This window comes from Eublepharis macularius, chromosome 1 (assembly GCF_028583425.1).
Source record: "Eublepharis macularius isolate TG4126 chromosome 1, MPM_Emac_v1.0, whole genome shotgun sequence".
NCBI classification, from domain to species: Eukaryota; Metazoa; Chordata; class Lepidosauria; order Squamata; family Eublepharidae; genus Eublepharis; species Eublepharis macularius.
Window position 1 is genome coordinate 146,332,511 of NC_072790.1, and position 16,481 is coordinate 146,348,991.

General features: G+C 41.3%; 1 protein-coding gene across 1 annotated transcript; it reads left to right on the forward strand.

The window, feature by feature from the left end:
* Window positions 1-60: 60 nt before the first annotated feature.
* Window positions 61-15,002, forward strand: TAF5L (TATA-box binding protein associated factor 5 like). The gene is made up of 5 exons (XM_054981619.1): window positions 61-362; window positions 2,278-2,422; window positions 5,640-5,744; window positions 7,214-7,938; window positions 13,062-15,002. Exons 2-5 carry the CDS (start codon window positions 2,281-2,283, stop codon window positions 13,857-13,859), a joined length of 1,770 nt encoding a protein of 589 aa, XP_054837594.1. The 5' UTR covers window positions 61-362; window positions 2,278-2,280; the 3' UTR covers window positions 13,860-15,002.
* The last annotated feature ends 1,479 nt before the right edge of the window (window positions 15,003-16,481 follow it).

Sequence of the window (16,481 nt, forward strand, 5' to 3'; positions counted from 1 at the left end):
ATTGGTCGGTGGCCGGCGTCTGCGCGCTAGCCTCCTTTCCCTCCCTTCCCGGCCCCGCTCGCTCCTTCTCCGTGCCAGCCCGTCAGTCATGGAGCGGCTGCTGCCAGCCGCGGCGGCAGTAACGGCAGCCCCTCCATCAGCAGCCCGGGACGTCCGCGCCAGCCGCCTTAGCAGGAGCGTGAGCCACAAGCGAGAGCTGCGCGCGCCGGACTCCACGGTAGCAGCGGCGTCTCGCGCCACTGGGTGCAGTGATTGACGGCGCGAGCTAGCCCAGGAATTCCGTCTCGTGCCCGCAATAGGAGTTGCGCACGGCTGTCCTCCTCCTAGCTATTCTCCTTCTCCTCCTCGTCTGCGATGCTCCAGTGAGTGCCCTCCTCCTTCTCCTCTCCTGGCGCATGCAGCAATAGCGGGAGCTGCTCTCCCGGGCGGGTGGAGTGGCGCGATGAGCCAAGTGTGGCGCGCGGAAGGGCCCTCCCTGGCTGGAGGCGCGCAGCCGTCTTCTTGCAGCTGCCGCTTCTGTCTCTGTCTGTCCACGCACCCTGGAGTTGTTCTTCAGTGCCCCCGCCATGCATCCTACTTCCCGGGCTTCCCGTTCGTCTCTCTTTCCACGTTTCTCCTCTACAAGTGCGTTGGGGAGAGTAGGTGGTGACGCTTTTTTCTGCAGTTTTGCGCACTCCTCAAAGTTTAGAGCAAGAAGGGGCTTCGATCTTTCAGTCCTGCTCGTTGACTAGGTTGTTTCACAGTCTGCCCTTAGGAGCTTCCACTCTAAACGAACGCGCGCTTCATTAATTGTTAGTGGTTGTTGCACTTACTGTGGCACATGAGAGATTACTGTATCACTTGTAATAAGCAAATATTGCTTTCTCTCTGTGGGAGAGAAGACCCACAACCAGTCTCTTTGATCATCCTTCCTAGTGTGTATGTGAATTGCCTTGTCCAAATTGCTTGCTGTACTAGATCATGTAATGCAACCCACAGAACTTCCAAATTCTCCAGTCACTTTATAGGAAGCAGATGTCCTTAATTTTTGCACATTTAACTTAAAATGAGAAGGATATGATATTTTTGTGTATTATTTGGCTGCTGTGGTGTTGAAGATAAAACTTTGCCTATTTTTCTCCCTACATTTTAGTATTAAGTGAATGTTAGATCTATGCAAATCTTAGTTGAATTGCTTTTGGACTTGGCAGAAAAATCAGGTGATTTCAGTGGATTATCAGTGGTGTTCAAAAATATCTTACAGATCATGTGCTGAAAACAGTTGCTCTAATACATCTAATTTTCAGTGGAGTAACTAGTTTTCTGTCTGTTCTTTTATGGTCTGAATTACATACTATAGCAACCTTGTAGAAGTTAATCGGATGTAGGTCTGGTTGTTGTATAAAAATGAATGAATGCTTCTTTGAGTTTGCTGGAGGAAATGTAGGATATACGTTGTAACAAACATTAATGCCATTAAATAAAACCTTCTCAACAGTTCTTAAACTCAGAAAACTTTTCCATTTCAAATTGTCATTAACATTTCTGGGCAACTCTGTAGCTCTGATTGATACTCAGATTCTATGATGGACCTTTGTAATCTATGCTTGATGCAAAGATTAAAATTTTAAGTTTGTAAATATGAAATAAAAGGGAATAACACTTGCAAAGAATAAAGGGAAGACTGAAAGTGAAATGTATTTTTAATATTGTCCAGAACACCCCTAGTTTCAGTTTTATTTGTTTCTCTCTCACTAAATTTTTCACATTTCATACTGAAATGTTGAAGAAATAGAGTAAATAGTGCTGAGTAATTGCATCCATTTAGGACCATCTGTCGATTGTCAGCTGGATGGAACACCAAGATGATGATATTAATGTGCTTGCATATGGTTAAAATAATGCTTTAAGAAAATTCCAGTCTGACCCTCTGTATATAGTTGGAGCTCTAAAGCCAGCCATGACTCTGAAGTTGTCAGCCAACATCAGGTCAGGGTTTCACCAAAGTATCTTCAGTCCTAAAAGCACTTCACTACCATAAAGTTGTTCAGCTTCTCTCAGTTGGACTTTTGTAGGTTAAGTGTTTGGGGTGTATCTTCCTTTATGAACCTCAAGCAATGGGCATTTTAAGGGATGTGATTTATACTCTGTAAACATTTGAATGGAACAGTGGTACTGCTGAGTTATAGTTTCCCACAAGTTTTTAATGTGGCAGGTGTGTGTCAAAAACTGCAGCCTAACCTCTTCATGTTACTGCCATTTCTTACTGTCCCAAACTTACTTCCTTTTCGTTTGGAGGTCATGAAACGTGTACGCTCAGAACAGATTCAGATGGCAGTTTCCTGCTACCTCAAGCGCCGACAGTATGTAGACTCAGAAGGTCCTCCGAAACAAGGGCTGCGACTGTGCCAGACTGCAGAAGAAATGGCAGCTAATCTAACAGGTAAGCAGCAAGATTTCCTTATGGATTCATAGGAACAGTAGAAGGCAAATTCCTACAAAGCTTTCTCTTTAGAGTGAACCTTCTAAGCACTAATTAGAAAGAGACATGAGTACAAATGATTATGTGATTCTGTGGCACCCAGGTGGAACACAGCTGTGTCCAAGGCTGAAAAGTTGTAAATACTTGGGGGTGGGGGGAGAGGGAGAGAGATTTCCATCATCTAGCAATTCCTTAAGCAGGGAGATCAAGCTTTACTAACTGATACCTAAAACAAGAGAGCACGAAACTATGAAACATGCAGTAGGTATGTTGTCATTCCCAAGTGTTCTGAAATGATTCAGCTGAGAGCTAAGTCGTTACACTACTCAATCCAGAAATCCCAAAGAGAACTGCTTTTATGCTGAAATGGAACTAGATGATTTAGACCTACTCCTGGTCATGTTGAGAAACTATTTTAGAGCTAGACAGTGGAGTCAACTTGGTTTCTTTGTTACATGAAATTTACAATTAATACTACTTATTAATTCTATACTCCATCCGCATGGTTGTTGGTGTTCAGGCACTTGGGCTCTACTCAGACTCTGAAATGAATCAGAATTTGTACCTGACTTATGGTTGGGCTTATATACGCCATCTCTCTCTTCCCTTGCCAGTCTACACTGAAAAAGAGCCAACAGCCAGCACAAGCAAGCAGGCTGTATCTCTTGGTCTCCAAGACAGAGCAAAATGGAGGCTGCTCTGAGGCAAGCCTGCTTCATTTAACTTCATGCAGGGCAGTTTAAAAAAGGCACTCTCCTTGAGAATCGCATTGGCCAAAGAAGGAGAGCTTCTGCAAGGATTGGCCACTCCCTTCCCCCTCCCTTCTGCATCTGCCTCACTACCCCCTCCTCCCCCTCCCATCTGGTTAAAAAAAGTGGGAAACAGTGTTTCTTTGATGTTCAGTAAACTTAAATTCTGTATTACAGAATCTGATTCATCTTTTAAGTTCAGTAATACTGAATTTTACCAAATCAGTTAAAATAGGGTATTTTTAACCAAATACCAAACCCGAATCTCACACCCCTACCTGAGAGCAAGCTTTATTAAATTCAGAAGAGGGAATAAGATGTTGGTGTAAATATGAGAAAATGGGAATGATGGATCAGAGGCAAAAGACCACAATCTCATCTAAAATATTTAGGGTTAGAAAGTTATTAAAAATGAAGAAATTTTTAGATAGACAATTCTATTTACATGTAAAAAGTTCGTTTTTAACCTTAATTCAGGGGTAATTAGTGAATATTTACATCCAGGCAGGAGAGGAAACATTCTCTGTGTTACCATTGCCCACTTTGATCTCATTTATGATTGGGCTTGCCATCCCTCTGCCCGGGACAGGGGTTCCCCTGCCCCAACCTGCAATCCCCCAAGCCTGCTCACCTGGTCAGTGGGAGTGGGGAGCACGGGGTGAGGGAAAGCATGTGCATGCATTTCCCCTCCTCAGAGGAATCCTGATGTGCATTGACTGAAAACCATGTATTTGGAGGCAATTTTCACTTTGAGCTCGTTGTGGCTCCTTCCTTTCTCCCATTGGAAAATTAGCAGGATGGAGAAGAAAGGGAGGAGGGAGACCTTCCCTCTCATTTTCCAACCAGACAAAGGAAGGAGGCTTAGTTTGTCTGTGAGTGCTCAAAGTGAAAACTGCTTCCAGTGGGCCAATTTTCACACAGCGGCCACTGAGATTCCTCTGGAAGGGGAGTGCAAGGTAAGTGCCCCTTTGTCCCCCAGCCCCTGTACCCCTGCTTGGGCCCCTGGGACCCCTGGCAACCCTATATACGTCTATATTTGTGAGATGAATTGTAGCTGCATTGCCAAAAGGGGTGGAAATCTAACTGAGTTCGATGAATTACATTCAATATGTAGTTTGAGATATTTGTAGCAGGCTAAACTGTCTACTCCAGTGTTTCTCAAATCTTTTCCATTGCTGCTGGTCATTGAATAGCTTTGCCTGAAACACATACTTCAGGATCCCTTTCAGTGAAATCTCTGGCATGCTGCCTACTCTAGATACCATCAAGTATGCCACATTTTAATTGACTATGAATCTGCTAGTGTTTGTAGAAAAAAGCTAGTGCTGAACTGTGCTAATTGCTTTACTGAGTAATCCTCTGCACAGACTGTTAGCTAGAAAAAGGTACATGTAGAGGGAATATTCACAACTACAGGAAAAGTATTCAGAACTTGACCATACTAAAGAATTGTATAAAGGATGAATCAATTATTGCCTCTTTGTTTGGATACTCCACAAGCAGTGACTCTCCACTGAACATGAGAACGATCTTAACAGAAGCATACTCAGTTGGTTCTTACTAAGCATGAGTGCAAGCGTATCACCATCATAGATCTTTTCTACCTTTCCCCAACAGTGTACTGAGACTTCAAAAAAGCTGGTGTTCAGTGTCACGGGTGTTCTGTGGACAGAAAGGGAACTTTGAAGAGGAAAAATTGGGTGCTGTCATCCCTCTGCACACTTTTACTGGCAGAGTTTCTGTTAACACAAGAAGCTATATTGGCACAAGAGGGAGGTTGGGATGATATTGCCCAATTTTTTTTCTTTTCAGGAGCCCTCTGTGCCCCGTGGTATTTTGTCCATGGGATACTTGTGACTCTGAACATTGGCTTTTCAAAAGATTCTGAGGGAAGGGGGCGGTGGTAAAGGTCCCTGAGAACCATTGTGCTTGTGGGAGCCATCCCATTATGTTTGAGATGATGACTGGTGATACAAAATCTCTGTCAATGTCATTTGGATTGTGATGACTGTTTCAGGTGCAGAAGTCCTTGTTTCATAATACATATTCAGTTGTTGATGGCATGTGTGAATGTGCACTGGATTTGTCAGTAGCTTCTCAGATGATTAGCGTGCTCACTAATTAGGTCCCAACATGCATATTAAAACACAGATGCTTAAATAGCATGTTGGGTATCAGCATATGAAACACTTTCAACACGTTCAACAATATTGCTTGCAGTTTAGTGATATTGAAAACCTTGCATTTGCCCCTTAATTTTGGGCAGCACATGCACTGCATTATTCTTGGTCAAGCTGTTCATGCAATTATTGGGGCTAATTTTGAGGTGGCAGCTGCTTTGGCAAAATGCTTGGTATGTGCATATTTCAGGTGCTCCTTGTCTTACTGTGTCTTCTGTAAATTAACTTTATTAACATTTATTCCCTTAGTTCAATCTGAATCGGGTTGTGCCAACATTATATCTGCTGCTCCCTGCCTAGCAGAGCCGCAACAATATGAAGTACAGTTTGGGCGACTGCGCAATTTTCTTACAGGTGGGTAGCATCTTGTGTAGAAGAGTGTGTATGTATCCAGCTCAAGCCTGACAAACATGTATGTCAGATTTCTCTACTGGACCCAGAAAGGGCTACCCCACCCCTGTTACAATATTGGAGATTTTCTTCCCTGGTCTGTTCCTACATAATTTGTGGTGCTTGTTCCTGAGGCTTTTCACAGTCTACCTTTGTTAATTCTTAGTTTCCTCTCTGGGGAGGCTTTATTGTCTGTTGAAAAAGTAGAAATGATGTACGTATGCTGCCTAAGCCAAAATTGGTATTTTATCACAAGGATAGGGAAGGTAGGTCAAGTTCTGAGGAGGTCAGAGCCACAGGCAAAGGCCTGTCTCTTGCTATTTCTCCATCTGTATCTTTCTACTGTGTGTTGATCTGGGAGAAGAGAACACCCTCCCTTTATCCTGGCACTTAAAGCCTGTATGCTATGATACTGCTGCAGCACTTTTTTCAAGCTTGAAATACTACCACAAAGCTCTTCCAGCCATCTGTGCAACCTTTAAATGATCAAGAGGTATAGTCTGAATCCCATACAAACCTACCAGCTGGGAGTTAGCACTATGGTGGGATAGAGAAAAGAGGGGGGAACAGACAAGCAGGTGAAGTAAGTGATAGAATTTGCAAAGTCTGTCCATCTGCAAAGCTAAAGAAGGGAGTCATATTTAGGAAGACAAATAGTTAAGGTTTTCCAGCAGGGTGAGTGGGAGGAAGGAAGAAAGGTGTTCCGATGAGAACAAATGTATACAAATACAGATGGCAAAGACAGAAGAGAATACCTGAAGTAAATGCCTTTATTAGTAGAATCTTCTCACAATAATATCCTTTACAGATTTTGTTTCCACTAGCAAATGTGTAATGCTGGTCCTGATTGGCAGAGTATATGACATCCATTGAATAGGGAAGAAAATAGCTCTATGAAGGTGCTGTAATGGAGTAGAGTGAATATGCAAATTAGTCCACAGAGACTAAAGTATCCAAATCAGGAATTTATCACATTATGTTCTGGGAGCTACTGTTTGGATTTATTTTGGCCAGGAGGCAGAAAGCAAGCAAGCTGAGACAGAAATAAAATGGTGAAGCACAGCTTGTGGTGGTACTTCTCAGAACAAACTGTTACTGAAGGCAAATGAATATACTCCCAGGCCAAAGCTATGTCCTTAAACACACCAAATGTGATTGGTTTAAACTAACAATATAGTTGCTCCAAAACTGGGTTAATTAAATCTGAAACTCATCTTGGAAAAAGAACCTTATACATAATTAAAAGTTAAGCATGGTAAATAGTAGGTAAAGAATGAGTTTTACTACTGCTCTGTGTCCCCTGAGCTGGAAATCACATTGCACAAACAAAGACTGTCCACAGCTGTCCTTAAGGATGGTTCCATGTCTTGCTATCATTGCAATCCCTGCAGAGAATGGAATGGAATAAACTATTCTTTGCCTTTGGTTTTCAGATTCAGATTCTCAGCATAGCCATGAAGTGATGCCTCTCCTGTATCCCCTCTTTGTCTACCTCCATCTTAACATGGTCCAAAATGGCCTAAAGAGCACAGTGGACAGTTTCTATAGTCGCTTCCATGGAATGTTCTTGCAGAATGCCAGCCAGAAGGATATCATTGAGCAGTTACAGACCACCTTAACTATTCAAGACATCGTATCCAACTTCAAACTCCAGGCATTTCTGGACAACAAGTATGTTGTCCGTCTTCAAGAAGACAGCTACAACTTCCTCCTTCGCTACCTCCAAAGTGACAACAACAATGCTCTTTGCAAAGTTCTCTCCTTGCACATTCACTTAGATGTGCAGCCAGCCAAGAGGATGGACTATCAGCTGTATGCTAGCGGTGGTTCTTCACGCAGTGAAAGCAATGGCCTGGAACCTGCTGACATGCCTACTTCCATCCTGCAGAATGAGGCAGCCTTGGACATTCTGCAGGACAGCATCAAAAGAGTCAAAGATGGGCCTCCTTCACTCACCACCATATGCTTCTATGCATTTTATAACACTGAGCAGTTGCTAAACACAGCAGAGATCTCTCCAGACAGCAAGCTGCTTGCTGCTGGCTTTGACAATTCATGTGTGAAGCTGTGGAGTTTGCGGTCCAAGAAGCTGAAATCTGAGCCTCATCTGATAGATGTGTCCCGAATCCACCTGGCTTGTGACATCATGGATGAGGAGGTCTGAATATTCAGTTATCTTTGTACTTTTGGGATTGTGAGTGGAGGTCCTAATGGTCACATCGGAATGGTTTACTTTAGGAATTGTGAGCACTTGTAGTTAGCCTGTCCAAGACTGCATCACCATTTCTTTCCTCCTGCCACCTGTTGTAGCTTCCCAGCTTGAAGAGAAGTGATAGGAGTCAATAGGTTAAGCTGAGTAAAAATTCAGTTGACCATTAGGGGTCCTTACTCTCAATTCTGTTGGAACTTGACAAGTCAGTTATTCTGCTCACCTTTTCCCTGTTAAAATGCTCTTGCATTCACTTCTTGATTTGCAGCTGTCCATCTCATCCTATGGAAAGCTTGCGAGCATTAGTACATCTCAGCTTCAGAGGGGAGATTCATACTCCATGAGGTGGAGGATAGAGGAGGTGCTTTAATAGTTTGATTGGTAGAACTTCATTTTTTATTGTATAGTCCACTTTTCTCCTCAATGGGGACCTAAAGTGGGTTCTCCTCTCCTCCACGTTATCCTCACAACAACATTGTAAGTTAGGTTAGGCTGAGAGAGAGTGACTGACCCAAGGTCACCCAGCAATCTTCCATGGCAGAGTGGAGGTTCGAAACCAAATTTCTTATGTCATAGTAAGAGATTGTAAAAATCCCTGTTCTTCAAGAGGAACACAAAGTAAAAACAGCAGAGACATTTATAGCCTGATCTATGGACAGTTACTCAGAAGTAAGCTACTTAAGTGTACACAGGCTTACTGTTTCATTCAGAAACTTGGGGAAAATAGGTTTTTTTATGTATTCAGATCCAAGTTTTGCTGTTTGAATGTCTTGCTAGAAACACCTGGCTTACTTCATAGCCTACAATATATGGTTTCCAGACGTCTTTCAGTCTTCTTTCTTTAGCCATCCCATATGTCTGGTTTGGAGGGGGAAAATGCAAGTTTCCCTTTTTTTCTTTGCCTAATAGTTACATAGAATATTGTTCTGGACCTCCATAATGTCATTGAATTGTAGGGGCACATAGGTCCTTTTTGGGAGCAACTTTCACCACCAGAATCCCTGATGTGTGGAGAGTTTCTCCTTCGAATTTATATTGGAACAGATAAGAGGTAAACAACATTTGCCCAGTTAGAGATTTTGGCACATACAGGTAGCTCATCTAGGATTGCTCCTGGCTTCTTGTTGCAGTTACAATCTGTATATAATGGAGTGCTTGAATTTTTCACATAAGTGCATTTTTTTCTTTTTAATATTAAGGCTTAATTTAGAATTCTAAATGTACGTAAACATTTTCTGCTCATTAGCAAGGAGTAATTTTGCTAACTGATCAGTTAAAAAAATAGATATTTTAATAATGAAAAGATACATCCTTTTACACTTTTCTTGTAATAGATTTTTTAATCACTTGGCATTATAGATCCAGAGGAGTTAGCCATGTTAGTATATAGTAGCAAAATAGAAAAGAGTCCAGTAGCATCTTTAAGACGAACCAACTTTACTGTAGCATACACTTTTGAGAATCACAGTTCTCATGTACAGTTCATATGTAAATTTGACTCAGTCAGGCTTGGATTGAATAGCGACTATGAATGGTTTTCTCATTATCAGAAGTAACTGATTTCATTATCAGAAGCAAACTGATCCCATTATCAGAAGCCACTGATTGCATCTACTCCCCCCTCCCTTCTCCACCTATATATCTGACCAGTTTCTTCTTACCCTCCATGCATCTGATGAAGAGAACTGTGATTCTCGAAAGTTTATGCTACAGTAAAGTTGGCATTATAGACATTTTAGAATAGTGTGGGGCTTGAGCCCAGAGACTGTGAAGCCAAGAAAAGAAACCCTTATGGAAAGGAGGTTTGTTCTAAGAAGTAAATCAACTGTTTGAAACAAAGAGATGCTATTTCTCCATCTATTCTCCTGAAAAATTAAGGGCAAGGGGATGTTAAGTGGTGCTTTTATTACTACAAAACTTTCTTCTAAACAATGATAGCTCGGAAATTGGAAGCAAATAAACATTTTTGCACAATAGCATTTCCTAGCTGAGACGCAACCTTGTTACCAGTATAGCTACCATTTAATGGCTATTTATTCAGCTGCAAAGTTAATCCAGCAAGTAAGCTGTTTCAGATGGCAATCAGCAGCATGAAGGATGAGAAGAATGTCTGTCACTCACTGCTTTTGTGCATGCTGTTTTCAGTGAATGTCTGTCAGCTGTGCATTTGCAGTTCTTGCGGATGTACTAAGAGTTGCACAGGATGGTATTTGGAGTCCATAGTTATTTGACTACTTTTAAAAAATACAGCAGAGGGTTAGAAAAAAGGCAGATGTAGAGCTGTATAAAAGAGTGCACTGTGGGAGGGGCTAAGGTCAGTCTCCCTGTCAGTTAAAATAAGACTTCTGCCCGAGACTCTGGAGAGCTGCTACCAGTCAGAGTAGAAAATACTGACCTTGATAGACCAAAGGTCTAACTGAGTATAAAGCAACTTCACATATATGTGATTGCAAGTAGCTATCAGATCTTCCAGAGAATTTTTAGAGTTTGTGGTAGGGCTGCTTTGAATACAAAAGTTCATAAGTTCAATCCGCAACATCTCTGTTTAAACAAAGGATCAGGTAATAAGTGATGTGAAAGAATGTGGAGAGTCACTGCCAGTCAACCGTTACTGACCTTGACAGACCAGTGGTCTAACTCGCATGTGTGGATGTGATAGTAAAGCCACACAGGTACTTATTTTAAGTACCTGTAAAATTACTAATGTTGGGGGAAATACATGGTTCTTCAAGACTGCATGTCAGCTGCCTCTTTATTTTTAACTCTGGTGGTCACCTGGCAGCTTTAAGGACAACATTGGTCCCAAATTATTTTGTCTGGGCCCTTCAGCCTGTTACCATGTCACTTAAGCCCTATTGGTCTGATTACAGGAGCGGATGACAGAGTCACATATAAATTAAATGGAAAGCAAGTTCCATTTCCAGAAAAAAACAAACCTAATATGGCATACTTGGAGATGTAAAACTTCAAGGAGTTTTGAAGCCTTAGGGAAAATGGAAATACATATACTACTTGCTTTCCTATCAAACCTAAACTTATTCTGCTGTTTTAACAACAGAAAATGCCCTATTTATAGCTTAGCATACAACATTGTAGTATGATATATTTATGAAATTTAAAAGTATAAATGCCCAAATTTTCTACAAGGAAAACTGTAAATAAGCCCAGTATTTGAGAGAGAACACTGCAAACTGCTGCACTCTGTGCTGCCTTTGCACATGTATATTAATTTTGCTGTATGAGTGATAGGAAAGAATAGAAGTTGAAATCAGATAAATTTTATAGTAAAAAAGTAAGGTGTACTTTGACACTGACTTCCTTCACTGCTCTGAGTGGGGTGCTAATCTGTGGGGCACTGCTATTACTGTTATACATATCCCATAATGCAGTGCACCACTGAGTTAAAGGTAAATTTGGCATATTAAGAACTGTAAACCTGCAGTTCAACTCCTTTCCACACCAGAAGGTAGTAAAATTATTGTGATGTGTTATTAGTTAAGCAGGTATTTATGACGGACTCCCCCACTGTAAGGCAGATTTTTCCATCAAAATCAAAGTTAGTCTGCTCTGGTTGACCAGCCACAGATAGTTTGTCTGTTAGTGATTTTAAAGTCGTAAAGTTCCTTTTGTCCCACCCAGGTAAGCAGTTATATTTTAGGCTTTTTAGCCCAGCCCAGAAACTTGATTGCAGGGGTGGGGGACAGGAGCCTTCTTCCTCTTTATATGAAATGGCACTAGAGGCTGAATAACTCTCCAAAGAAACAGCAACTTTATTGAACAGGCAGGGATGGAATATGGGCAGGAGATGAACAGGCAGGGATGGAATATGGGCAGGAGATGAACAGGCAGGGATGGAATATGGGCAGGAGATGAAATTGCTGAGGTAAAATTTGTTGGTAGAGTAGAATACTTTAAAAGTAACAGGTAAAATAAGTTCCTTTAAGCTTAGTTTCTTAGATTTTTATAGTGAGAGAGGTGTTTTGTGTACTCTTTTGGTTACATTAATTGCCCTTTTAAACTTAGGTTTCCAGACATTAATTCAACACAGTTTTCCCTTTACAACAGACCCAACAGTCTTTCTTAGAGCCAAACCCCCCTTTCTAGACACTGGGCAGGAATTATTCTTCTTCATAAGACATAACCCTGTTCACTTGGCTGGATGGGAGTCTTTGGTCTCTGAAGATAAATTGAATCATTCATAACTGTTCCAGAGAAACTACAGATGAAAAGCACTTAACTTCACTGAAGGCTGCTTTTTTTTTTTTTTAGTATTAAAGCCATTCAAATGTATAATGCTAATGAGCTATGTTCACTGTTAACATGCTCAAGCTCTTGTGCATTATTAAGAACCAGGTTGCTTCATCTATTTGTTGTAGTGTCAACAGCAAAGCAACTGGTCAGAATGAGGCTTTTCTACAAAACCTTCTAATGTCTTAGTTTGTGCTTTATGTAGTGAGACCTAACTTGAGCATTCTTTTAAAATGAGCATTCACTAAGAAGTACTGTATTCTCCGTTGCTCACTGGCTCTGTTTCCTGTTGGCTTGTGTTAGGCCTTTCTTTTTTTGTTTGTATGTTGCATTGTGATCAGGAATTCAAGATGCATAGTAGAAATCAATAAGCTGTTTTTAAAAACACTGTTTTCTTATAGCAATGGAAACTTTATGAGAGATTATAATAAATGCTAAAGCAATGTGTGTGGGGAGTGATGACATAACCTCACACACCGAATATACTGGTTTCCATTTGCATCAGTCTCTTTTAGGGAAATGAAGAAATGTGTCAAAAATAGCGTGGCAGGTTTTGGTCTAAGATCTTTTTGTTTGAAAACAGAATAGAAAAGTATCATTAACCAAATGTTTTGTTTTAGCTCCTAAAAAATGATGCTGCTGCCACATTTGGATTGTCAGTAGCTAAAATACAACTAGGATGCATTGCATGGACAGTCCTAGATTAAATGTCATATTACAATTTGGCTGCTATGTACCCCTATCTTGGTTAGGGAAATCTCAAGATTTTACCTATGTATGTATTCAAAAAATTAACAGACTGTTTTCTTTGTTCCTCCATCCAGGATGAAGATGATGATAATGTGGGTACAGAAATGAAGATCCTCAGAGGACACTGTGGTCCTGTGTATAGCACAAGGTTTCTGTCAGACAGTTCAGGACTTTTGTCGTGTTCTGAAGACACATCCATCAGATACTGGGACCTTGGATGTTTTACAAACACTGTGTTGTACCAAGGGCATGCTTACCCTATCTGGGATCTGGACATCAGTCCTTGCAGCTTATATTTTGCCAGTGGTTCCCATGACCGCACAGCAAGACTCTGGTCATTTGATCGGACGTACCCATTGCGAATATATGCAGGCCATTTGGCAGATGTGGACTGCATTAAGTTTCACCCCAATTCTAACTACTTGGCAACAGGATCCACAGACAAAACAGTGCGGCTGTGGAGTACCCAGCAAGGAAACACTGTGCGCCTGTTCACAGGCCACCGTGGCCCTGTGCTGTCACTTGCATTTTCTCCAAATGGTAAGTATTTGGCTTCAGCAGGTGAAGATCAGCGGTTAAAGCTGTGGGACTTGGCATCTGGCACTCTTTACAAAGAACTGAGAGGGCACACAGATAATATCACCAGCCTTACTTTTAGTCCGGACAGTAGCTTGATTGCTTCTGCATCAATGGACAACTCTGTTCGGGTCTGGGACATTCGAAACACTTACTGTAGTGCTCCCATAGATGGCTCCTCCAGTGAGCTAGTTGGTGTATATACCGGACAGATGAATAATGTACTGAGTGTACAGTTTATGGCCTGTAACCTCCTTTTAGTGACTGGAATTGCACAAGAAAATCAAGAATATTAACTTTTTTAAAAGGGGGGAGGGTTTATTAAAAGCCAGAGTCTATTATAAACTGAGATTATATGTAATTGACTGTGAAAAATGTCTTTCTCTCTGCCATTGTGGGGTATGTCCAGAATGATGGAAACACTGTACTTGAAGATATTTTGCATTGTTAGTAAAGGACAGAGGAGGGGGGAGGGCAATAGAACTTTGTCATTGTATGATAGTAGTGCAAGGGCAGGAAGCAATGCGGGGAAGCCAACGACCCAGAATATTACACTATAAAGAATAGCCCAAAGCCTGGTCCAAACAACTAAAATTATCAACTTGGCATTTGCACTTTGCATGTGCACTTAAATATATTGTATTATGGGCACATCCTTTCTGCTAGCAGAGGTTGGTGGGACTGTTTCTGTATCAATTATTCAGCTCAGTTGACTATTTCCCCACTGATTTTTTTCTGTGGGTCCAAAATGCTTGTCATCTTACTGATTAGAAAATTTTCATTGTAAAGGTGCTTCCTAAAATAAGTGACATTACAATAATGTTTGAAATATTTTTGGGGCAGGTTTCCAGCTTGCTTTTAATTTTTTAATTATAAAAAGGCGATTTGAATGTGACCATAGCCTGTCTCTGTGAAGAGATACAATTTGGATTTGATTTGTTAATGCTGGCTATAATATTTGTAGCTGTTGATAGATGGGAAGTTTGGGATTTTTCCAAATCTGGTTGCACTGTGATGGTGATACAAAATAGAAATGATTAACTTGGAGGAAATAAGTAGCTCATCTGTTGAACAGAACTAGAAAAAATGCTTGAGTTTATAAAAGCATCTTTGAACTCTGAATAGAAAGGGCACAATTCACCTCACCAAAAATACTGTCTGCAAATGAATATTGATAAATGTATCCAGAAGAGGGGGAATTTCTAAATTATTATGAGAAGGCGTAGCTCTGCTGATGTCTGATGCTTTCCACTGAATAACAAAATAGAAGTTACATGAAGTTTTCATTGAGAATGCGAGCATGCAAAATGAAAGGGTTTGGGGTGGGGAAAGCAAACCCTAATTTTGTCATTCAAAGAAAAGATTGAATATTTCTGCTTTCAGGAAAGAGATTTTGTATTTTTGTTTTTTTTCTATTAAAGCATTTAGTTTAAAGAGAAGTTTGGCTATGAGTTGGAAGATGAAAAACATTTGCCTCCATTTGTGTATTACTTCAACCAAGGAGACAAGGTTGTCTGCATACACAAGGTGGAAAAGTTCCTGATGCTGTCAGTTACTAGTTTTTATAAAAGTACTGTCTGCACACACAAGCGTAATGCAGACAACACATAACAGAGTACATAAAGTTCTCAGTATTTGGGTAACTGGTACTCAACACTATCATGTGAATAACCAGAAAAATGGGGCCTGCAAAAAAAGGTCTGGATTGTGGAGACATCATAAGCCAGTGTTTCTTGTTGCTCCACTCAACCAGCCTTTCCTGTTGAGCCCCGCCCCCGCGTCCTTCAATGTGACCCTCCCCTGCCTCCCAAATATACTTTGCACTGTATCCCCCATCACTTGAAAAAGTCCCTTACTCTTCCTCTCTCCCTTTGAATCACACTGCCAGACAACTTTATCCAGTCCCAGAGTTCATGATGTTGAAGGGGGACAGGGAAGATGTGGGGAGAGAGATGGAGAATCCAGTTCCCCTGCCTTTCCTTCCCTTCCCAAACACCCTTGCCGGTTCCTGCCCTCCCACAGGTCCTTCCTTGTTTCTCCCCACCACCACAGCTCACAGGTCTTTCTCAGTTTCTGCCCTTCCTCCAGAGATGTGCAACTTCTTACCCAGGTGTTTTGTATCTAGCCAAGTCCTTTGGAGTGCCTTCATCTCTTCCCTTTTCCCTTTCTACCCCATCCCCTCAGTGCTCAACTTCTGGTGACTGCTGCAGCTTCACAACACGGTCTTTTTACAGGTAATTTTAGCTATTTAAAAATTGCCACAAGGCCCCAATCCATATCATGCTCGTGAAGATCCAGATCAGGTCCTCATGGCAATTTATAAACAGCTAAAATAGCATATGGTTTTGGTCAGCCCATGAATATCATGGAGAGGGTGAGATTCCAGGTAGCCTCTTCTTCCCCCTCTGCACTATCAGCTGCCTTTGCAGCCTCTTCTGCTGATGACAGTGGAGGAAGAGGTGAGTACATCTTCTGCACATGTGCAGAAAATACTTCTGTTTTGGGGGGTATTAATGTCTCCAATTAACCTTTTCTAACCTTTGAGATTTTTCTGCAACCCTGGGGAGACCCCCAAGTTTCAGCACATCTGATTCCAAGTGACCCCAATCTGTGGGTTTATCTGTAGATTGGGGCCACTTGACTATTAGTATGCAAGATATTTCAGGCACTTTCCTTAGAACCTAAAAGCCAAACTAATACCTGAAAAGTACCAACTCACTTGTCCAAAACTGCCAGCAAAACCTATGGACAGAATAATGATTTGAACCTGTATGTCTATGATCCAAACTGAATGCTTCCTATTGAGCTACAGGGAATTCACTGTAAACGCTCTCATAAAATAAACAAACATACTGTGTATTGGAGAATAACCAATCAGCTAATTTCTTCAAGAACTGTTGTTGATTTAAAAGTAAATG